At 55.2% G+C, this 23,904-nt stretch overlaps 2 protein-coding genes across 7 annotated transcripts in view; one reads left to right on the top strand and one right to left on the bottom strand.

Annotated features, from left to right (window-relative positions):
- Adap1 (ArfGAP with dual PH domains 1) overlaps window positions 1-8,152 on the top strand; it is a 38,356-nt gene extending 30,204 nt beyond the window's left edge. For 3 of the 4 annotated variants that reach the window (XM_004629586.2, XM_023713427.1, XM_023713426.1), the window contains exons 5-11: window positions 2,189-2,301; window positions 3,473-3,619; window positions 5,773-5,856; window positions 6,171-6,233; window positions 6,644-6,715; window positions 6,928-7,156; window positions 7,279-8,152. In XM_004629586.2, coding sequence (XP_004629643.1) covers window positions 2,189-2,301; window positions 3,473-3,619; window positions 5,773-5,856; window positions 6,171-6,233; window positions 6,644-6,715; window positions 6,928-7,156; window positions 7,279-7,307 — 737 coding nt within the window. In that variant the 3' untranslated portion in view covers window positions 7,308-8,152. The remainder of the gene's footprint in view (window positions 1-2,188; window positions 2,302-3,472; window positions 3,620-5,772; window positions 5,857-6,170; window positions 6,234-6,643; window positions 6,716-6,927; window positions 7,157-7,278) is intronic. The other variant, XM_023713425.1, reaches the window with a different exon arrangement.
- Window positions 8,153-9,754: 1,602 nt separating this feature from the next.
- Window positions 9,755-21,878, bottom strand: Get4 (golgi to ER traffic protein 4). 3 transcript variants are annotated; one of them, XM_004629585.2, is made up of 9 exons: window positions 21,590-21,878; window positions 16,350-16,428; window positions 15,907-15,988; window positions 15,356-15,505; window positions 13,620-13,758; window positions 12,116-12,256; window positions 11,891-11,966; window positions 11,701-11,773; window positions 9,755-10,789 (listed from the first exon to the last, which is right to left on the bottom strand). In XM_004629585.2, exons 1-9 carry the CDS (start codon window positions 21,754-21,756, stop codon window positions 10,701-10,703), a joined length of 996 nt encoding a protein of 331 aa, XP_004629642.1. In that variant the 5' UTR covers window positions 21,757-21,878; the 3' UTR covers window positions 9,755-10,700. The 3 variants fall into 3 exon arrangements, with proteins under 3 accessions (XP_004629642.1, XP_023569243.1, XP_023569242.1); XM_023713475.1 differs by lacking the exon at window positions 21,590-21,878 and adding an exon at window positions 21,402-21,479; XM_023713474.1 differs by lacking the exon at window positions 15,356-15,505 and having other exon boundaries at window positions 21,590-21,837.
- Window positions 21,879-23,904: the final 2,026 nt, after the last annotated feature.

Below are 23,904 nucleotides of genomic sequence, written 5' to 3'. Positions count from 1 at the left end.
TCCCAGCTGAGGGACATGAGGTCATTTCCATTTTGTGCAGATAGAGGGAAACCACCTGCGTATCAGTGGGCAGCCACTGTGTGAGCATGGCCTTCCCACCTGGATTTTTACTAGTAAGCTTGTGTCAGTCTAAGAAACTACCAGCCTGAGCCCGGCATGGTGACACAGGCCTACAATCTCAGCACCCGAGGGCTGAGGCAGGAGGGTCTTAATTTCCAATCCAGTCAGGGCAACTTAGAAAAAATAAAAAAGGCTGAGGATGTAGCTCAGCGTGAAGGTCCAGGTTCAGTCTTAAGTACTGCCAAGAAAGAAGAAACCATCTGCCTGCCTTCAAGGACACTGCACCTCTCATCCCTGAAACCCTGCAGGAGGCCACGTGGGTGACCTGCGCCTGTGGCCAGGTGTGGCCTGCTGTCCCAGTGCAGGCGGTGCTTTGTCATGACTGAAGATGCGGGGAATTGTGGGGCTGTTTCCACCTCTCCACAATCTCCTCATGGTGTGGGCCTTGCTGTAAGGGTCCAGTCCCTGCTGAGGGAAGTGTTTGCCTCTGCCTGGGCCAGCCAGGCACCTGCAGGCACTTGGACCAGGGGTAGGAGACCCGAGCTTGGCCAGGCCCTGCTGACCATGCCTTTCAGCCCCAGGCCAACCATACTCCCTGTCACCAAGGAGCCTGAGACTCTGAGAGGTTTGGACACAAGGGTAGGGCCCAGCCAGGGACTCTGGCCAGCACCTTCCAAAAATACTGCTTGTGTTGCTATCACAGGGTTGAATTGAGGCTCCTGATGGCTGATTGTCAGGAATGGCAGACAGATGGGTGGCTGGCACCATCTGCCCTGCATCCTTGAGCCGAGTCTGGACCCGAGGATCTCCAGAGCCCTCCGCCCCACGGAGCCCCTTAAGGGTAGCAGGGGACAGAGGCAGCTGGATCCCCGGTCCTGCGCTGCGCCTGCTTGCTCCCCAAGCTGTTGCTGCCACCTGCTGGGAACTGTGGGTGTAGCATGGCAGGGGCTGGCATTTACCAGGCTTGAGCACTGGCCTGGTGGGCTGGAGTGCAGGGGATCATGGATGTGTTCCTCCAGTCTGTACCCACAGTTCCTTTCTCCCTATGGCACTTGGACCAGGGGTAGGAGACCCTATGGAGAAAGGAACTGTGGGTACAGACTGGAGGAACACATGAGGTCATGTGGTAGTGGTCATGAGGTAGTGTGTCCAGTGTCTTCCAGGCCCGGCTATCTGTATAACCAGGAGCTACTAGGGATATTGTTACCCCTAAACTCGCTGGTGTCAATACACACTTAGCTGAGTGCTGTCCGGAGTTCAGACGCTGAAGAAGCCCATTGGGCTTGGTGCTCATTTAGTTGGTCAATAAACATTCCAAGTTGGCCCAACTTGGACTCCAGGACATTTGGTGGCTGGGGGAGGAGGGTTACAGAAGCATATCAACCTCTCCATGGGTTTCCACAGGGCCAGGTCTCCTGAATCATGGCAGGAGGGTGCGGGCTGTGCCCAGCTATGCTCTGAGACAGGAGAGGGATAGTCCTCAGGGTGCCAGCAGCTCCTGCCTGACCCCAGGCTGCCGCCTCCTTACAGCCACATGTGTCAGAAAGCAGGGAACACAGTGTCTGGTCTCTGGTATCAGGGCCGTGTGGTGCCTCAACCATGGCTCTGCGGCTTCTGGGTAGTGATGGTGATGCAGGCCCCCACCCTGTCTCAGTCAAGGTCTCCTCACCTCCTTCAGTGACACCTTGTGGGAAGTGGGACCCTGGCTGTGACCAGGGGTGCAGGGTGATGGACAGGCCTCAGCCCAGGGTCCAGCAGGTGTGAGACACTGTCAGGGACTCCCCTGAAGGACCCTCCCCATTACATACAGGCCCACAGCCTGAGGGCTGGAGAGGCTATGGGAGGAGCATCCCTGGAGTAAAATAGGTGGGGGCTTGGGGACACCACTGTGTGGCAGGGGAGAAGTAGGCCTCTCTTTCTTGGGTGATCTGGGGCACCTTCTGTTCTTCCTCCCTGTGTCTACAGAACATCCTGCTGCCAGTAGGAGGGAACAGCTGGGCTGGCGCCCAAGGGAGGTCACCATAGCAGGATGGCCCTACCCAACCCAGCTGGCAGAGAGCCCCCCCAACCTGTCTCCTTCTCAAGCTGGGCTGTGGCCAACCCTCTGACACCCTGTCCATTCTTTCAGGGTACCGTGAAGGCCTTCTCTGGAAGCGAGGCCGGGACAACGGGCAGTTTTTAAGCCGGAAGTTCGTGCTGACAGAGAGAGAAGGGGCCCTGAAGTATTTTAACAAAAATGATGTAAGCCAGGCTCAGGCAGGGGTGGGGCATCCTGAGGGGTCCTTTGCCTCCACTCAGTGTTGGCCCCTGAATGGGAGCCACCCTTGGGAATGCTCCACTTTGGAAGGGACACCCACATGCACACAGCGGGCCACCACCACCCAACTCTTGGACTGGGTGGTACTGGGGTCACACAGGCAGTCTCTCCTCAGTGGGGACACTCAGGCCCGAGGTAGCCAAAGGACAACAGCTTGGTCTGCCATCTTCCCAAGCAGCACACATGCTGGGGAGCCCTGGCCCAGCCTTTCCCCTAGACTGCTTGCTTAAGGCCCCAACACAGGGTAGTGGTAGAGGTGGTGACCTCGGGTGGCCTGGTCAGATGCACAGATGTGAGCTGGCTCTGCCACACCTGCCCCATGAAGGGGCATCCCAGCCATCCTGTGTCCAGGCTGCCAGGCTCAGAGAAGTGCAACCTCCACTCTGGGGCCACACAACCTGTCCTCAACAGGGCTTGCTTGTGTCGATGCCCTTGCTGTAGGACCCTTGTTGCAAGGATGGGGCACCCCTGGGAGTCAGGAGCTCTGGCTGGGTCCCCCAGGGGCCCATCATCCATTCTGCCAGTATCCATCAAGAGTGTCCTGGGGCCCAGTGCCATGCTGGGTGGTGATGACAGAGCCCCTGGCCTCCTGCACCCACCCCAGCCTTGGTATCAGGTGGGCTGCTGGAATCTGTGCCCTCATTCAGGGTTGGAGTGGCCAGGCAGCACCTTGATTTGGGGCCTAGCAGGGAGGAAGTATAAGGACTATCACTTGCCTGGGGGACAGTGGTCTGAACAAGGAGACCACATTGGCTGGGCTCTGTCTCTGGGCCTGGCTTTGTGTCCCTATTGGACCTCAGGGCCACACCACAGGTGGCACACTGACTGGAGAGTCATGTGCTAGGGCTCTGCAGAGGGAGAGCAAAGGGTACAGGATGGGGACAGAACCCAGAGATGGAGGCTATCCCATGGGGCCATTTGTTCTCACCCCCAGGGAGGGAGGGCTGTTTCCAAGGCTTACAAGAAACAGCTCTGTGAGGCTCAGTAATGCACCTGGTCCACAGCACACAGGGGCTGCCAGTCCAGTGCCCATTCTGCCCTTGGCCTGGACAGTGGCCCCTACTCCCCTGGGTTCAGAATTATCCTATTTTGTAGGCCAAGGAGCCCAAGGCCATCATGAAGATCGAGCACCTGAATGCAACCTTCCAGCCAGCCAAAATCGGCCACCCTCATGGCCTACAGGTCACCTACCTAAAGGACAACAGCACCCGCAATATCTTTGTCTACCACGAGGATGGGAAGGTGGGCATGGGTACAGGCACCTGGTGGGGACATGGTCCTGCCTCGAGGCTGCCTGCCAACATCTCTGGGGTACAGGAGGGTCACCCCCTCCCACCCATCCCCACAGATGATGGGCCCCTCCTGTCCTGGGAGGATGCAGGCCCAGCAGGGGCCCCTGTCTGTTTTCATCAGTAGCATGTGGGGCTGGGGGTTGTCTCAGGCTGGGAGGCCGTGCCGGACTGCACCCTAGTCTGCTGCTCTGATTCTGCGCAGCCTGAACCTGTCGGTCCCACACTTGCCCGGCAGCCAGATTTGTCAGCTTCAGCACCTTCTGGCACCATCCAGCAGGGAGGACAAGGTCTGGCTGGGCTCACCTGCCTCGCATGTTCACGATACGTGACTATGATTGTGGCCACTTTCTCTCCCACACACACTCGGTTCCCACTGTCACAGTTGTATCCCCTGTGGACACTGTACATCCTGTCACGGGGCCTGCCCCCCAGGCCCAGACGTGGCTGCAGTTCCCACCCAGCATGGAGAATGTGGGTTGGGGCTCATTCTCCCTCCCAACTGAGCTCACTTGTGCTGTTTGCTGGAACATGGCTCAGTCAGGTCTGCTTTGGTGGCCTTGGGCCGGGTGGCCCCTTCTGGGGTCAGGAGTATTTTCTTTTCTTTTTTTGTTTTGTTGAAACAGGGGTTCACTGTATAGTTAGCCCAGGGTAGCCTTGGACTTGCAGCAGTCCTCTTGCCTCAGCCTCCCAAGTGCTGGGATTACAGGCTCACGCCACTGTGCTCGGGTTGAACTTTCACCTTTGCAAAGTCCTTTCAGAGCTCAGGTAGTTCCTGTTCCTGTTTCGGTAGCTCTTGTTTCATGATGAATGGTCTTCTTCGAGAGTTTATCTCTGAAAAGCATCTTAGTTTCTTAGCTGCTAGTTCTGTTTGTGTTGTCTGCTGTCTTCCTTGTGACACCTCCCTACTGTCCTGGGGTCAGACGGGATACCAGCCCTGCACCAGAGCTGGGGTGGGGGGCATCGGTGTTGCTCAACCCTTCTGCTTGGCACCCCTACTTCCATGGCTTCCCTCCAGCCGCCCTGCTCTCCCCCATCTCTGGTTAGGCCTTGAGCAGGCACCAAGGATCTCTTGGTGTGAGTAGCTGTCAGCTTCACCCAGAGGCCTCTGTCTTCACTTTCCTGAGGAAGGCCGCAGCCAAGACAAACAGGACTCTAAGGCACAGGCTCTGTGCAGGCTGGGGCCTGTGTCCCTTCCTCTAAGGACGACTGTGGCCAGGGAAACTTGTGGATGTGCTGTGGTCTGGAGAAGGCCGTGGACAGGGCAGAGACACATGGGCAAGGGAGGCAGATGTAGGCGCCCAAGTGAAAGATGGGAGCAGCATCTTTGACCTGAACATTAACCATCTGTTACCATGGTGAGGAAAGCGCCTGCCTTCCTCCTGGGGCTGGGCAGAGCCTGGGGCCAAGGGTCAGGGCCTGTTTGGAAATCAGGAGTGAGGGGCACTGGGTGAGCTGGGGGCTGCAGCAGTGGCACACACAGAATCTGGCCTGTGCAGCCGGGACACTTTGGGGCTTGGCAAGAACAGACCAGAGGGGGCCCTTTAAGGTGAGGGAAGTGATGACTGAAGTCAGGTGAAGGCGACACAGCGAGAGGTCAGCGTGATGATCTGCAGCATGGGGCCAGTGGGCAGCAGGGACCCCAAGCAGGGTTCAGGGAGGCAGCCCAGGTGCTGACAACGATAGCTGGGATGTCTGGCATTTGGCCTTTGCTGGACAGTAGGGCGGGTACTGGCCAACAATGTTGAAATACCAGGGTGGGGAGGTGGTGGGTGGCCAAGAGCTGGGGGCAGGGCAGGGGTCCTCCATGGGGGCCAGGGGCTCCAGGTTCCCTGCAAGGAGGGGCAGTCCTAGGCATGGGGTGTGGGAAAGAGACAGCTAGGGCTGCTGGGCCAAGCTGTGTGCAAGTAAAGCCGCACACCAGTGTGATAGTCATGGAGAGGCTGGCCAGCGCCACTGCAGCGCCCCTAACCCCTACGCGATTTCTCTGTGGGCCATCTTGTGGTGTAGCCTGGTGGGGCACTGGAGCTTGTCCCCCACAGCCCTGTGCCAGGATGGCCTGGAGGGACAGCAGAGTCCATGGCTCACAGAGTCTTTTGCCCCCAGGAGATGGTGGACTGGTTCAACGCGCTTCGGGCCGCCCGCTTCCACTACCTGCAGGTGGCCTTTCCAGGGGCCAGTGACATGGACGTGAGTAGCTACCCTGAGGTCATGGTGAGGGGTTGTGAACATCTCAGTCCCTGTCCCCCAGGCTGGGCTAGGGTGACCAAGGACACACAAGGCCCCAGCCACCCCTGAAGTGACCAGTCATCTTCAGTGCAGGACAGGCAGGGGCAAAAGCCAGTTGGCAGCAGGGCAAGGGAGGAAGGCAGGTGGCCGTGCCAGGCAAAGGGGTGGAGCATGGCTGGGGGATGGGTGTCCCTGACCCTGGGGAAGGTGGGGCTCAGCTTCCAAGGGGACAGGCCGGATGCCTCTCATGCTGTCTGAACATTTGGTCCCCCCAGCTGGTGCCGAAGCTGTCCCGAAACTACCTAAAGGAAGGCTACATGGAGAAGACAGGGCCCAAGGTGGGTCTATGGGGGTGGGGGCTGCCTCGGCCACACCCCAGTCCACAGTTCTCCTGCTTGTTCCTGGGATAGAGCAGGGCACAGTGAGCCTGGGCTAGAGCACCAGCACCCTCTCACTACTGTACTGAATGGCCGAGCTCGCGTGTGTCTCAACAGGTTCCCAGCCAACAGGGACCACAGCCCTGGCTGCCCTTCCCCACAGGGACCCTTTGCCCATAGCCAGCACAGGTGCTGCTGGGGAGGTGCAGGTGTGAGCTTTGTACCTGGGGACACAGCACCGGCCACGCCCACTGTGCAGCTGGGTGGCAGGCAGAGCATGGCCCAGTGAGGCCCCGCCCTCCCAGTGAGTTGTGCCGGGTGGGCAGGGCCACTGCACCCGGCCAGCTGGTCACCTGCCCTCCCAACCACAGCAAACAGAAGGCTTCCGGAAGCGCTGGTTCACCATGGATGACCGGAGGCTCATGTACTTCAAAGACCCCCTGGTAAGGAGGGTCTGCCTGCCACCCCCGCAGGAGGTTGGTAGGCTGACAGGACTTGCTGCTGAGGGGGAGGCTCATCTCCCAGGGTCCTTGAGGACAGTGGGGCATGGAGAAGCAGCCCTACCTAGAGACCTGCCAGGTCCCTTTCCTGCCCATGTGGGCTGGGCTCCAGGGATGGGAGGTGCCCAGCCCAAGCTCCAGCCTGGCCCCTGCAGGATGCCTTCGCCCGAGGGGAGGTCTTCATTGGCAGCAAGGAAAGCGGCTACACGGTGCTGGAGGGGCTCCCGCCATCCACCCAGGGCTACCACTGGCCACATGGCATCACCATTGTTACACCCGACCGAAAGTTCCTGTTCACCTGTGAGACGGAGGCTGACCGGAAGGAGTGGGTGGAGGCCTTCCAGAGGGTGGTGGACAGGCCCATGCTGCCCCAGGAGTATGCAGGTGAGAGCAGGCATGCAGAGGCTATGACTACACCTTGTGGCTGGAGGTCTGTGCTGGATGGGGGCCAGGTAGGTAGCATGGGAGTAGCCACTCTGACATGGGTGGACACTTGTTATCTGCAGTGGAAGCCCACTTCAAGCATAAGCCCTAGCAAGAGACATCCAAGGCCTGAGGACGCTGGACTCACATGACTGGCTGGCAAGGAGGTAGCCAGCTGCCCCAGCCAGCCCCTGCTCCTTGGAACAGGCAAGAATGGCCAGGTAGGGCCTCAGCTTTGGCTGCTAGGATGTGAGTCTCTGGAACCTCGTCGTAGGCAACCTCAGCCCCGTCAACGTTGCTGCTGACCATGCCTGGCCGACCCACACCCCTCCCTGCCCACCCCTAGTGAGGGCGGCTCAACTAACTCCTTGCTCCCAGCCCAGCCAGAGGTTACACCAGGCCTTGGAATGGGACCTCAGCTGGGCTGCTGGGGATTAGGGCCTGCCGCATGCCTCCCCTCCCCACCTCAACAAGTATTTATTGAGCACCTGCTGTGTCGGTCACGGGTCCACTGAGGATGTGTGCACACACATCCCAGCCCTGGATTGAGTCCCAGCGCTCCTGGGCACCTGGCCTGGGGCAGGAGGGCCAGGGGCTCAACCAGGGCTACGCCAGGGCATCTGGTGCCCAGCTTGGTGCTTGGCCTGGCAGGTAACCCATGCCCACCAGCCCTGGCCTTGTGGTCTTTGAGCCCTTTAGGATGATGGCCCCCCAGGGGCAGGGCAACCCTGCAGCCTAGCTCCCCCAGCTGGGCCCTGCTTGCTGCTGGCAGGCCAGTAGTTAAAGCCACCTTGTATTTATTTCTCACCTGATCTCCTTCCGTGCTGCATCCTGGTCACCCAGGACAGCCAGGGTGGAGCGCACAGCAGGGAAGCACCTGCCCCAGGGAGTTGGGAGGTCTCCTGAGCTGGTGTCCTGTGCCCACGTCACGTCCTAGAATAAAGTGTGGCTCTGGCATGGTCCCTTCTGTGTGTAGGTGGGGGGAGGGGGCAAACTGACAGCTTCCACATGGGTACAGTGGGACAGACTGCCATGGCAGGCCCATGTTTCCTGAGCCTGAACTGGGGTGCCCTGCCTATCATATAGGAGGAGCTGCAACCCTGAGGAAGTGGCAGCCCCCAGGGTGTGCCTACCCTAGCCATCCCGGTGCCCACACTGACCTATTTCTAGGATTATGGCAGGGGTCCTGGGGTGCCTCTTTCAAGGCAGGCCCTCCAAGGCCTCCTCCAGCCTTGGCATGTCAGACAAGGTCTGCAGCCTGGGTCAGGAGCCCAGAAGCGGGGTAAGATGGGGGGGTGCACAGGTACCCTGCAGACAGCCTGGGCTCCTTGGCCCTCGTGTCCTCCTTCTCAGTGAGGAAATAGGCCCTGGGGAAGCAGAGGTCATCCAATCCCACCTGGGGATCCCAAGGTGACTGCCCTGGTGACATCAGTAGGAACAACACCCTCCACCCCTGGTAGTGGCTGGGGTTTACCTGGGCAGTGCTCACCAGGTTGACTGGCTGCAGCTTCTGTAGACACCAGCCAGGTTCTCAGATGCCGAGTCTGGGTGAGAAACCAGGCCTCAGCCCTGCATCTACACAACCACAGGGCCAACCCAGACATCCCCACTTTGGCTATGTGGCATGCAGGTGGCGTGTCTGCACGTGTTCATGTGTGCACACACATGGCCACATGCATGGCTGGCTGTGCATGCTGAGGAACCCGTATGCTACCTGGCACTAGCAACATTTTTTAAAGAAGCCACAGAACAAGCCTGTGAATGGTTGGGGATGAACTTTTCAGAGGTCGGAAACCACAGCCCCTGGAAGGGCGTCATGGGGTGCTGGGCACACGCCCTCGACAGGGTGACACCACTGCAGTCTGGACCAGGGCCTAGGGATGATGCCATCTCCCTGCCACATGGTCGTGAGCACACCAATGCCACAATAAACTTGGCACTTTACAAGGATGTGTCCTGAGGTTTGTGGGGGAGGGGTAACGAGCGGGGTGGTGCAGACGGGCGGGTCCCTGGGCTCTGGCTTTTTGTGTGCTCACTTAGGGTCAATCCTATGTATGCACACAATGTGAACTGTGCTTAAACTGATCCCTAATACATCAAGTATGGGGCCTAACTCATGGATTCAAAACCAGAATCTCAGGAGAATGGGGTGCTCCAGCCTGGCTCCTTCTGTGCCTGTCCCCAGCTGTCCCAGTCCCTTTCAGGGCACTGTCCCGTGAGTCCAGAAATGACAGGTAGTCTGCTCTATGGAGCTGACATATTACCTGGTGGGTTTGATTTCAATAAAATTACACTTATTTCTAAAATCACAGCCAATTAATTTCTGCCACCTTCCTGACACTGGCACATTATCTGCACTTATGCAAGCTGACAGACCCCAGCCCACAGCGCAGCACACACCTCCTCCAGGACTCTGCCACTCCCCAGAACCTGAGGCTCTGGCCTCCCCGGGGCAGGGTGGGGCTGGGCATGACCAAGGCCCCACTGCGCCCCACCCACCTGGGCCCATAGCTGGGCCATGCCAGCCCCAGCTCACCAGAAAGGACCAGTGCAGCACAGGCCAGTACAAAGGATTTATTTATACGTAACATCAACACAAGCCTCCCTTTATCCATTTTTACAGTAAATAACGTATATTTCCCTCCTTCCCATGCATGGTCACTGTGTATTAATCTACAACTCTTATTTTAATTGTGAAAAAATAAAGTGTTGCCCTTTATAATTATACTGGTAACATGGAATATTATCAGTGATAAAGGACAGATTTGCTCATTCCTGGTTATTTGGTTAAAACCTAAAACATTAGGTTAGAGAAACCCATCACCCAATAAAAATAAATACTGCATCACAAAGGGCACGTTCTGCGGTACCCCTTTCTGAAATGACACTTCAGGACTGGCAGCGTGGCCCCCACAGCCCAGCAGCGCTGCAGCTCTGGACTTGTGCAGAGGGGCTTCACTGGCCACATGGGGCACCGTGGGGCCCACAGCCTGGAGGACCAGCAGGCATGGGTTCCAACAGGGAGAGGGACACCATGACTACGAAATGACCTCATATTCGAAAAAAAATATTTAAACAAGAAACTTGCTCTCAAGTGTGTGGGGCCACAGAAAGCCCAGCTCGGTCCTCATGTCTGGTGGCCACTGCCTCCTGGCTCACACCACGGGCTGTGCTGGACACCAGGCTACCGGTCCCACAGCCCTCCCCAAGGAACCAGAGACAAGGACGGCAGAGGGAGGCGCAGCAGGGCCTGTGCTTTATTGTGGATCGAGCTGAGGGGACACAGTCTGCTGCAGGAACCTAGGCCTTGCGTTAGGTCTCAGCCACACAGTGCCAGGACACCATGCAGCGCTCTGTCACCTTCCATAAATAGGGACAGATGCTGCAGGGCAGCCCTTGCCGGCTGCAGCCTAGGAGCCACCAGGATGAGCAGCCGCCTGCTGGGCCTTGAGCCTGAAGCCATCCAGGTAGCGCTGACCAGGCATCTCCCTGCAGGCCGGGCAGCTCAGTCCAGCTCGATGGGGCTGCTGTCGTCTTGGCTCTCCTCCCCCTCCTCCTGCTCTGAGGAGCCCATGAGGCTGCTCAGCAGGTTTCCTGAAGGGAGACAGTGCAACAGGAATCAGGTGCTGACCCACAGAACCCGTCTCAGAGGGGGCTTCAGGTGCATGCAGGCTAGCACAGCCCCCAATGCCTGAAGCTGCACAAACACCAGCACTGCTCCCAATGCCCCTGTGCAGCTGTCACCACTGTCACCAAGTGACGCTTCTCCAGGTCCCAAAGGCCACACTGAATCCTCCTTCACACCATCTGTACCTAACCCTATGCACATATTCCAGCTCTGCTGGGGAGGAGACAAGCTGGAAGCCAGAGCCACACCCTGGAGGACAACTAACACTTTCCACCCACATCACAAAGGGCCCAGAGAGCTGAGCAGAGTAAGACCAGCACTCTGGAAAGCTGAGGCAGAGGATTCCAAGTGCTCCACCAGCCTGGGCAATACAGCAAGATGCTCCCTCAAGACAAAACATAAAAAGGACTGGGGATATGGTTGGTCCAAACGCTCTCGGTTCAATCCCATGTGTCACACAAAAAGAAAGCAAAAAATCCCAAAACAACCCCACAGGGATTAAAAAAAAAAAAAAAAAAAAAACCACCACACCTGGCCAGCTCCAAGACCCCAGGTAAGGGGTCAACAGCTTCATGTGTGACACATGGTAGCGCTGCCTGTCAAAACACAAAGGCTATGTGCAGAGCCAGGCCACACGGCACCCCATGGTGCCACTGCAGTGAAACACTCCAGATGCACAGATTATGAGCTGGTCTTACTCAAGGGCTGTGCACTCAGCTCAGATCCCCCACCAAGGAGCGCCACGCAGAGCAGACCCAAGCTGAGACCTGGCCTCAGAGGGGGCCCCAGGAGGGAGCACCTGTGGGGTGAACTCAATTTAGGGGACTTCTCAGTGGGCCGCAAGGCAGCCAGAGGGATTGGGGCCCCATGAGCTTACCTAGCAAACCTCCATAGGACGATGTCTGCTTGGGTGGCACACCGAAGAATAGCTGTCCTATCCTGTCCAGGTACTGCAAGAGGCAAGAGTGGTCAGCAGGTGGAGGTGGAGTGCCCTGCTGAAAGGGCTGTGGACCCTCCTCTCTGCTGCTTCCCTATCCCACACCTAGCCCAACAGTGAGAACCCTCACCTCATTGTACATCGGGTCTCTCCGGAGGGACGGCTGATACTGCTCACACAGAACTGTGAACACAGCCAGCTTGCCACTACAATGGGACGGGGACAGAGATGTTCTGTGAACAGTGCAGACCCACAATCACCCTCCTGCCCTCTCTCTCACACACACACCTCCGAACAGTGCCAGATGGCTGTGTTAACCCACACACAGCACACTCGGCACCTGATGGACACTCACCCATCCACAGCCAGAAGCAGGAACCAGATGAAATTGAGCAGGGGCTGAACAAAAGGGGGACCATCCTCGATCGACGGGTGCTTTTGTGTGTATGTTGTGAAGACCACCAATGCACTGTTTTTATTTTTTAAACAAAGAAACCTGGAAATCAAAATACTCCAATGGGTGCCGTACTAATGAAGGCCTGGGTGCGAGATGCTCACTTGGGCGCTGAGCCCCACGCCCCCGTGGGCATGGAGGGCCTCAGTCAACAACAGCACCTTCCCAGGCAGGCACTCCCTGGCACCTGGCAAGGCCACAGCGGGCCTCAGCGAGTTGCCAAGATCCAGGAGGCCTGTATTCTATGCCCCTCATGTGCATAGCAAGGTCGTTATCTTTACAACTCAGAGGAGAAGCACTCAGCTTGGGAGAGAAATGTGGTCTGCTGGAGGTCAACAGCATACCAGGCCACAGCACGTCCCTTAAACCTGCCTGTGTCTGCCTGCACAGGGCTAGTGCAGGCTCTGGCCAGTGCCTAGCTCAGCCCAGAGGAGGAACAGCTGCCCTACATGTGGCAAAACCAGGCCAGGCTCCCTTAGGTTAAGAGTTTCTTTTTTTGTAGTAAAGTTTATTGAACTCAGGTTCTTCACACTGATCTACAACCCCAGCCTATTCTTCATCTTATTTTTTTATGTATTTAGCTCAGGGTCTACAGGGTCTCACTACACAGATGGGATTAGTAGTGATCCTCCTGTTTTCAGCCTCCCAAGTGCTGGGATTACAGGTCTGTGCCACATGCCCAGTCTGAATCGCCAGTCCAGCACGCCCCAGGGGCATGCCGGGGATCCAACCCTCGTCCGTGTCTACCTAAGCAAGCACTTTAATCCGCTGAGCTATCTGGCCAGCCCTCCATTCTTATTTTGAGACAGAGTCCTACAAAGTTGTCCAGGATGGGCTCAGACTAAGATGTAAGATCCTATGCCCTACTATTTTTCTTTCTGCAACTATTTTTCTTTGAAGGCAGCAGATGTCAGCAAAATGGACATGCAGGGCTCTGACCCAATACCAGTGCACCTTCAAACAGCAAGTCCCCCCACTGCTCCCAGGTGACCATGGGAACATGCTCACCCAGCAAAGTGAGGGGTCAACCAGTGACCTGTCTCCTTAATACCAAGAATGTCCAGGAGGCACCTGTGTGGGGACATGCCCCAAGAGGTCTGTCAAGTCGGTACATGTTACAGGACTTTCAAGGTAGATTGTGAGAAAGGAAGCTGGGGACAAGGCAGTCTGGCAAAAACAGACTACAGAGTGCAGGGTACGGAGCTCGTCCCACATGGAATGGCCTGGGAAGACAGCCTGGGGAGAGCACATGCCCCCTTCTTAAGAGTGAGGTAATCAACAGGACATGGGGGCTCCGCATCTCCTCCAGGAACCAACACTTCTCTGGTAAGCATGGCACAGCAAGGGCACAGGTAGCCTGCTGGAGGGCACAAGCCTTACACAGTCATGCTGAACTTGAACCTACTGTAGCACTGCCTGGGCCACGAACATGTCCACCTCACTGCGGAAGCCCCGGGCGGTGGAGTACTCCACCAGCATATTGGCACAGCCCTCACCGTCCGTGGAGTGCAGGAAATGATACCGAGACTCACAGTAGTTCTGTTCTGCAAAGGGAAGAGAAGAAAACATAAACACAGACACATGGTAAAAGCAAGTTTGCAGAGATGCAAAAGGCTTTGCTGATGCTCCCCTACTGCTTCCTCACTTTGCTCAGGCACAGATAAGGTAATCCGCTGTACTGTACTGCTCATACCCATCGCCAGCTGCCTTGACCTCAAAGACCAAACAATGCACCAGGCGACGATCTTCAGCCACCAGAGACCTCGTTTCTACAAGCTGAGGAAGGCTGCATGTTAACCAACACCAAGGGCACAACTGGAAGGAATGCTGGGCCTATCTGATCTGATTACTCAAATGGGACTTTGCAGAAAGATGCTTCTGTCAGCACTGTGAGGACTACCAGGCTGTACCTACCCAAAATGGAGGTGGTCTCCTGGCCTGGGCAGACAGCCTGGTGAAGGCATGCTCCCTGTGCTCACAGCCAGCAGTCCTGGCTCAGCTGGCAGCCTGCTCTAAGGCTGTGGAGGAAGTGGCTCACAGAACTGAGCTGACAAAGGCAGAGGCACTGCTGATGTGCTCCCACCCTGGGGAAACTGAGAGAGTCCTACAGGCAGGCCAGGAGCCCAGGCCAAGACAGGTGAGAGCCACTCTCCAGGAGCAAAGTGTCCTGAAACCCAATGTTCTTCCTACTCGTAGTTTTGGCTGAAACAGTGAACCAGGTAACTGTGAGGAAGGGAAGGGCAGCACCTCCACCCTACCTGACAGTGCACTGTCCCTCCACCTGCCATGTACCAAGACTGGCTTCTCCCACCACAGGATTGAGAGCCAGCAGGCAGGGCAAGCCAAATCTCTGCATCACCAGGGCTGGCCACATGCTGAAGATCTAGATCAGATGCTGATCCAGGGGTCAGCCACCTGTCTCATTTCTGTAAGGAAACCACCCTCAGGGATTCCTGAGGCTCCCACAGCAAGAGGTGCCAGTGACGGGCAGCCCCGCTGTGTACCTCCACTGCTGCCTCATCACCACTTTCTTCCCTACCTGTGCCCGGCAGTCGAGGCTAGACAGCCCATCTGGCTGATAGCTACAGGCAAAGGCCTGCAGAGGAAGGAGCAAGCACACCAATCTTCTAGTGTCAGGCAGGCCCCAGCACTTTCCAGTGCCAGGGAGGCCAATGGGAATGAGCCTTTTCCACCCTGCTCAACACATCATTCCAGTCACAATGAACATCTGTTTAACACTTCTTCCTGCACCTAGCAGAAACTTAGGGCTGAGCATACTGACTCCACCCACGAAGCTGAACATACTGACATCCATGATCCCATCCTATTGGTTGAATGATCCCACATATACTTCATCAGCAAATGAGGTGTAAAGGAAAAACCTGGAGCAAGATGCCATTAGAGGGCCAGGCGACAGGGCCACAGGTTATGAGCAAGCCATTTCGTACCACAGCAGACATGTCTGGTATGGCCATCAGGGAAAGCTGATCTGTACCAGCACAGGCAGACTGTGCTCATGAGCTGGGTGGTGTCCTGACAATGCACTGAAGGGCCCTGCCTTGGGGAACCCAGGGAGGATGGATGTTGGCCTGTGATGGCAAACGACTGCTGTCCCCATGCACCTCCAGACACTCAGCCTACCTTTCCACAACGTGAGGGCCAGTAGCTGGTGAAGCCGGGGATGGCCCAGTTTCCCAGATCCTCCACTGGACCACTTCAGTGCTCTCGACACGAATGCCACTCGCTCCGGAGAATTTGGGTCCATCAAACTGAACACTTTAGCCAGGTTTTCTGAAAGTGACAGACAGACTCTGACCAGGGGAGCCAGTGGCAGCTGTGCTAGGATGGCAGCAAGGCAACTGCCAGGCTGGGGTTCAGAGCAGCAGAAGCCAACAGAGGCCACTCCTCATCCAGTAGGCAACGTGCTCAATGGGACAGGCCTCCTTGCCAGCCAGCTGGCCAGCACTTATCTGTCAGGGTGCAGGCAGGACAACTACTACCACGCTGGGAGAGGAAGCATCACCTCACCCCACTCTGCCCTCAAAGCAGGACAGGTCCTGCCGTGGTGCCCATGTGCTCTGTGCACCAGACACACGAAGCACAGGCATCAAATGGAGTGACATGACCTGGATCTGCAGGACAGTCACAGGCAGAAGGTATGTATGACTGCATGCCACGCAGTGGGACCTTACCCAGCAGCTCATCAGCCACATCCACTTCTGCCTTCTCCAGGGACTCCAGGACCAGCATGGATAAATCTGCTGCACTGTTTTGCTATAAACATGTAAAACCAGGAATCATACAGTTAGAAACAAAGGCCTGATTCGTTCAGAACAGCTGGCAGAAGCTCATTCTGCATATAGCAGCTGTCAACACACCTGTTGCCCAGCCCAGGAGCAAACAAATGAAAAAGGCTATTCCTATCAGTCACACGCATGCAGAGCCCTGTGCCACAGAGCACTACAGGCCTCAAGTGATATGCCCTTGAAAGCAAAGCATCTGGCTCAAGGACCCTCTACTATCTGCAGGCAGGGACAGGGACACCCTGTTGTCCTTCACCAGGCCTTTCTCTGATCATTCCCACCCTGACCTCTACCAGAGTTGAAGGATCTAAAGAAAGGGCTGAAGCACTTACCTGGCCGTGACTGAAGAAGAGCAATGCTCCTGAGTACATGAGCTCTCGGGCCTCCGCATGTTTGCTCTGAGACATGTATCTGTAGAGAGGCAGGTGGTGAGCAAGGAGCCCAGGACAGACACCCATGTAAGGGATTAAGCCAGGGCAAGGCTCTGTGAAAATGAGCACTACAGGAACCTCAGTCTCATCATCAAGGTGGAAAGTGAGCATTCCCAAAGCACAAGAGCCACCCTGCCAGGCAGGCCCTCACCAAAGATGCAGTCAGAACCTTCCCCAGTGGCCTGTCCTGAGGCCTCCAGCCTAGCCCCTCCTGCTGTGACAGCCCCGCGGGAGCTCTTGAGGTCTCTGGCTGCACAGGTCCTGATGTTGGTAAGCTCAGGCCCACCTCTGCCCAACATGCCCGAAACCAAAAGGGAGCCCCTTCTGGGAAGCGCTCCTGGGTTTCAAGAGCAGAGATTTGGGGCCTAGGCAGGGGCTTTATGGAGAGCAACAGAGGCAGATGTCTCCATCTAGGAGCTGAGAGACAATGGGGCTCCATGATGGGGTCCTACAGAGGTGACGACAAGTGTGACTTTACCAATTTGCCCCATGCAGCTTGGGCCCTGGAACAGTGTCCCCCAGAGCCTCCCCAACATGCCCCAGGCAGTGCTCTGTGCTGTGAACACTGCCTATGAGAAGTGTGGGAGGCAGGCGCATCCCTGCACAACCAAAAGCGTGGCGGCCACTTGGCCAGGTGGGCCCAGAATGACTTCCCTCATGGCCAGAAGTAGCATCTTATCATCAGAGAACACCATGCCAGTGAGCAGCCTCTGCCTGTGAGCCCAGACTCCTGGACACGCTGTGTCAGAAGTCATCACAGAAGAGCACGTTGCAGTAACACAAGGGAAAGACAGAGCAGGCCATGATGCCAAGACACATGTAGCAAGGCCCACAATGACAACACTCCACCACACAGAGGACACAGGCCTCCAGCAGGGGGCCCCATGTTGTGGCTGCTAGAGTGGGGCCAGCTGACAAAAGCCTACACACAGAGAAGGAAGCCACCAGTCAGCCAGCAGGTCACAGGCTTCTCAGGTCCTGTCAGTCTGCTCTCAAGGGTGGTCAGACACCAAGGGGCAGCCCCTCAGGCTGGCACCTGACTTGGAAGATTAGCTGCCTGCTCTTGGATCTACCATATGGCTAGTGCTGGGCACTGCCTCTGGCTATATTAGAATCCTTCACTCAGAGGGATATAATCTTACTTGCACCCTTGTGAACACAGAACCATATACATTTATGTCCAGGGATAAGCACTGGTTTGATTTTGCTCATGTATAACACCTGAAGAAGTCTAGACTCTCCTAGGCTTAGTAAGAGACCACGTTTTAGAATTCCAGACAAAGAAAAATTGTTTCTTGAGACAGATGAACCAATTTCCTGGGATCTAGAAACCTGCCCTCCAGGTTGGTGCCAGGAATCAAAGCAGCATGCCCTCAGCCTGGCCTGGTCTGATCCGGCCCAGCCCAGCCCAATGTCAGGTTCCAAAGCCCACAATCCTGCAGCCACCACCTTTCATCCCAACTTTCCACATGCTGGTCCCTACCTTATAAAATCACATGTGCCAGATCAAGGCAACCTTGTAAAAGACAAGCAGCTCAGGCAATAAAGAAAAGGCAATAAAGAAAATGACCTTTTTCCATCAAAGAGAGCTGGGAGCAGGGAGGTATGTTCAATTCTGGGTGAGCACCCAGTGACAAGATGTTCTACAACCAGCTCCCTGTAACACAGAATGACTGTGAAGTGCAACACAGCTAGGCCCCAACACAGGGCCACAAGTACATGCTGCCAGGCCAGACACTGTTTCTTTCAAGGGCTGAGGCCCTGCCTGCCAGACACAGCTGCCTCGGGCAAAAGGCTGCAATGAGTGAAGAACATGTGCTGTTTTAAACGTGTGACTCAAGAGGCAAAATAAGGGTAAAGGCCATAACCAAGAATTTACATCATTCTCAGAAGAGTCACAGTGAAGTAACCCACTCTCCACGTGGCTCAGTGATGGGGGGAAGCCCCACAGAGGCTGGAGCCCACAGGCCAGGCCTGACATCTCCTGGGCTGGCTTCTCCACATTGAGGTTCTTTCTTAAAGCAATTGTGAAGGTCCCTAGAAGCCAGGATGATGGCAGTGAGGCCACTCTGGCAAAGCTGTTCCCCAAACCACTTTTTTTTTGCTTTGCTACATACTAACAGGCCTCTAACACAGACCCTCTTATCCTCCTGACAGAGACAAGGCTAGAGACCTACCACCATGGGCACTATGGGGACACAGTGGAGCAACCTCCAAGGTGGTCAGGTACAACAAGACCATGGCCCAGCTTTGGTGGCACGTACCCAGAGAGTGATCTGCTAGGCTGTCCCACTGCTTCCCCTCCTGCACCTTAAACTGCTGTGTGCTGGAAGTGAATGAAAACAGTACAATTTGCCATGGTATACAATACAGCAACAGAAACAGCTTACGTGCACATGGCTCAAAGTTTCCAGAAAACATCACGATGCTTTTTTTTTTTTTTTTAATGTATTTAGTACAGGGTCTACAGGGCCTCACCACACAGAAATGACTCTTAGTGATCCTCCTGCTTCCAGCCTCCCAAATCCCTCCTGCTGGGATTTCAGGCACATGCCACCACAGCCAGTCTCAACTTCCTCTGAGCCCTCTCGGAGGGCTGGGCCGGCACAGCATACAGGGCTCAGTCCCTGCAGCGCTTTAAACCGCTGAGCTATCTGGCCGGCCTACTAGAAAACAGAGACTAATCTGTGGTGAACATGGCCAGTAATAATTGCCAGGAGAGGGTGAGGAAAGCCAAGAAACTTCTTCTATCTTGACAGTTTCACACATGCATTCAAATGTCAATGCTCATCCAATCATATCTTTTATGTAAACACTAAAACATAAACATGCAAATATACACTTACTGGTGGAAAGACACTAACTACTAGCATGATCTGGGGATTCTGACTCCTCCAGTGGCCAAGGCCATGACATGCCCGAAGCCTGGCTGTGGTCCATGTGGAATTCACCCAGAGGATGGACTATGATAAAGGTTATGCTCACTTGCTTGGCCTCCTGGGTGGAACACTGAGGTGACAGCTGCCTTGGGATGTGCAGCCCAAAGGCAGTGAAGCAGGCAGAACTTGTCCACTATACTGTCCTGTGCTGAAATACACCCTCAACCAAGGGACTTGTCACAACGCTAAAATAAGCAAATCCTTAGTCACAGAAGGGCCAATTTAAATCAAGGAACATTTTGCTTATTTTGGGAAGACCGACTTCTGTTGATTAATCACTGTGTAAATATTTATGTACAAGACCTAAGAACAGCAGACACCAGGGCAAATCCTGAGGTGTGCAAAGTGTCCAGAATTACAACCGGTCGCTGGTGGGAGGTGCAGTGCCTCAGTTAACACCTGCACCTGGCACCTCAGACTCGCTCCTGCCGGAACAGGTAGACTTGGGGCACTGTCATGAACAGGGCTTAGGTTAGTTTACGTCCAGCTCACCTCCCATTAAAACTAAGTGCTAACTACGCAGCAGTAAGGACTTGTTTCTACTACAAGTGAAAAGATCAGTTACTAACTAAATAGAAGAGCAAATCTTTTTTGTAAGGCAATCTAGGCTTCCAAAAATGAAGGCATTTTCAGAACCATATAAACCCAGATAAAACCAAAATGGTTTGTATTTATAGTGTTAAGAGTTTATACACAGAAAATTCCAGAACAAGACTGCTGTTCAGGTCACTGAAGATCAAGGCATGGCCTAGTATCTCATCTAATCCTACAGTTAGTGACTAGTATCTCATCTAATCCTACAGTGACTAAACCCAGGGCCCCTAAACATGGCCAAATCAGAACCCTAAGGACAAACAGACAATCTTTCAAAATTGGATGTGAAGCTTCCTCCCAGATCTGTGGTCCTCAGGGTAAGAGCCCCACATAGGCCCTTCTCCCAAGCCCCAGCACAGGTCAGCGCTCTGGGAGTGTACAGTCCTCTCTTGCTTGCCAGAGGGCTCACTCTTAATTCTTTTGATCCCAAATGTAAATGAGTCCCCCTTTGCCCACTCCAAACACCAAGAGAAATGGGGTAAAGAGATTCCCAATGACCTGACTTGTGCTCATAAAGCTAGTGGCCATTCTTCCCTGCACCTCTGTCCTGCCTCAGAATACACCAAGCCAGGAGGCCCAAGGAAGTGACTATGGAAAATGTCCCACTAAGCTGGAAGCCACTGACCTATGAAACACTGTGCTGTACATACAGGCCATATGGAAACCACTTTCCACTCAATTTTGCTGTGAATCAAAAACTGCTCTAAAAAGCTATACAGTCTATAAAAATTAAAAAAAAAAAAAAGGTTTAAATGGAGACACAATGGGAGAAAGGCTGGACGCACAAGCTGTGACAATGAATTCCACGGTAGGCATCTTACTGAAGGGCAGTAACATAGAGCAAGACTACTTTTCCAAACACAGTGCAAGGGGCCGAGGCCTCTGCTGTCCTTTACCCTGGGGCCACTGGCAGCAGAAACATTTGCCTGGACCCTGTGACCTGAGCCTTACACCGGAATGTCCACAGAAGGAGGCGCAGGTAACACTGACTAGGGTTAGCAGACTGGGCTGGGAAGACCAGGGAAGATGGAGGCTGGGCCGGGGAAAAGAAGGGCAGTGCAGGAGGTGGCAGAGCAAGCCAGGCGAGATTGGGCTACAGAAGAGGAGGCAAAGGAAGAAGGCGGCTGGGGAAGGGAAGGCCAGGCCAAGAACAGGGAAGCCACAGGAGACTGAGCCATGGAAAGGGAATGCTGGGCTGGGGAAGAGGCGTGAGGAGACCAGGTCCCGGAAGGAGAGCACAGGGAAAGCAGAGGTTGGCCACCAGAAGGAAAAGCCAGGAAGGAAACGGCCCGGCCAGAGGCGGTAAGGTCGTGGAAGGGGAGGCCGGGCTGGAGAAGGGAAGGCTGGCGACTAGCCCCGGGAGGCAGAAACCAGGAAAGAAAAAGCTGGCCTCAGGGAAAAAAGCTGGGAAGGAAGGAACCTGGCCAGGGGTGGGAGAAGGGGAGCCCACGAGAAGCCGGGCCCGCGGTTCACCGCCTGCCGCCCCCGCTCCGGCCGGCCTGCGACAGGCAGCGGTACGAGCCAATGAGCTCCCGGGGTGCCGCGGCATGGCCAATGCGCGGCGGCGGCGGGGGCGGGGCCTCCGCGCAAGCTGCCGCCCGCGCCCACCTGAAGAAGAGGGTCCGGTACATCTGGTGAGCCTCGTAGTAATCGCCCTTCTCGACGCTGGCGCGCAGCTTGCCCTCAACACGCTGGACGCCACCCCGGTTGCGGGCGCCATTGCGCGCACCCTCCTGCTCCGCCATCGCCGCCGCCGCCGCCGCCGCCGCCGCCATGGGCCGGCGCTCCGCGCAGGGCTGACGCTGTAGCAGGCGCGGTCGGCGGCGCTTCCCGGCTTCCGTCCCAGCGGCCTCTGGACGCCCTCTACGGTGGCCGCGAGGAGCTCCGCACACGGGGAGGGCGGTGGTGGTGAGTGACACGTGATCAGAGGCGGGGCCGCATAGCCTGCGGGCGGCCGCGTGAGTGGGTGGGACAGTATCCTCTGGGCGGAGCCTCCGAGTAGTCGCAAGGTTGGAGGCGGGTCCACAATGAGGCGGGCACGTGGCTTCGGGGCGTGGAGACAGTAGTGCGTGCAGCCGGGAAGGCGGGTGGATTCAGCTACACAGCGGTATGGCGGCTCCCCTGGGCATGGAGATTTAAACATTTCGGTAAGTGTTGTGATAACGTTTCTAGCACGTTCGAGCTGCCTGCAGCTCTTCCTGAGCCTTTTGGCGGGCTCCCTGGGCCTTTGTTCGGGGATGAGGACATCCCCGCCCTCTCCCATCAGCCCCGCGACCCCTAGGTGACTGGGCTGGAACTGTGTGGTGCCAAGTGCTGTAGAACCAGAGTGGGGTTTAAGAGCAGCGCTGCAGGAACCTGTGCGGAGCTACCTATGATACAACTCCTTTCATACCAAGGATGAAATACAATAGTTTTCCTAAATTCTGTTAATGTGGGAGATTGCGTAATGTGGCTCTGCATCAACCAGCAGCCTGACGCCACTACCCAAGGGTTACTTGAGCACCAGCTTGTGATCAAAAGTCCAGCTGCAGTGTGATCATTATGTATAGCTACAATGTATCATATATTGTATTAATACAATATGATACAATAATTATTGTATTAATATATTAATACATTATTGTATTAACGTATTAACTTTTCCCATAATTTTATTGAGAAATAGTTTCAAATCAAATTGGTAGGACAATTCCAATAATTAACACATTGTGTACTGTCTTCCTAGTGGTTAATAAACTTAACTTTCAAAGTCCATCTAGCAGATTAAAGTGCCTGTTTAGGCAGACACAGCCTGCATTCGCTCCTATGATCCCCTCGCATGCATGCAGGTACCTGTGCTGGCCTTGCTCCATCTAGCAGATTAAAGTGCCTGTTTAGGCAGACACAGCCTGCATTCGCTCCTATGATCCCCTCGCATGCATGCAGGTACCTGTGCTGGCCTTGCTCCCTGGATGCACTGAGACTCCATTGAGACGGCATGGTGGCATGCACCTGTAGGTAATCCCAATGTTTGGGAGGCTGAAAACAGGAAGATCACTACCTGTCTACGTAGTGAGACCCTGTAGACCCTGTACTAAATACAAACATTTTTTAAAAAGTCCATCTGAGGCCAGACTTCATGGGACCGTGACATTTGCATTGGGTGGGATGGACAATCAGGGAGCCTCACCCCAGAATACAGTACAGCTTGAGTTATGAATTCTTTCTGGAGTTCTGTTTAACACTGGCCACGACTGTAGGTAACTGAAACAGAAAAACGAACTAGTATTGCTTAGAAAATAAATGGTAAAACCTGTGTTTGAACCCAATTGTATCATCAGTATACCCTCACATACAGTGGGAACCAAAGCCATTTTAAGTTCTTCATTGTGCTGGGCGTGGTGGTGCATGCCTGTGATCTCAGCATTTGGGAGGAGGCAGAGGTTCAAGGCCACCCTGGGCTACAAAGTGAATTGGAGGCCTGCGAAACCGGCTCAAAAAGAAAAAAAGGTTTTAACTGAGATGAGACCACATTTCCAAGGATGTAAGATACCACACTGGGGTAAATGCACTACTTTTTTTTAAAAGCTTATACCCCAAGGGCAGTTCTCAAGGCAGCTTGCCAGTGAACCAGCACGCGCATCTACCTGAACGATGGGAGACCCAGCTCCTCTTCCCAGCTGTCTCACTGAACACTTCGTTGTCTTTTGCAGTGCTGGGTATGGAACCCAGGCTCACGGATCACTGTGTGTCACCACCAGCTGTGTGGGGCACAGTCGCATTCACCCATTGTTCTTTTTACAAGCATATTCACTAACCAGGAGGACGTGTCCAGGAACCCATGGCTGCTAATCTTAGCAGGGCCAGTGACCCCTGCCTCAGAGCATGCAGAGTACTGGTCCTTCACCATGCTCAGTGGATAGACACAGAAAAAACCGAAAAAA

The sequence above is a fragment of the Octodon degus genome, unplaced genomic scaffold, assembly GCF_000260255.1.
Source record: "Octodon degus isolate 3935 unplaced genomic scaffold, OctDeg1.0 scaffold00031, whole genome shotgun sequence".
In the NCBI taxonomy this organism is placed as follows: Eukaryota; Metazoa; Chordata; class Mammalia; order Rodentia; family Octodontidae; genus Octodon; species Octodon degus.
Note: the sequence above shows the minus strand (reverse complement) of the source record. Positions and strands in the feature narration are given on the sequence as shown.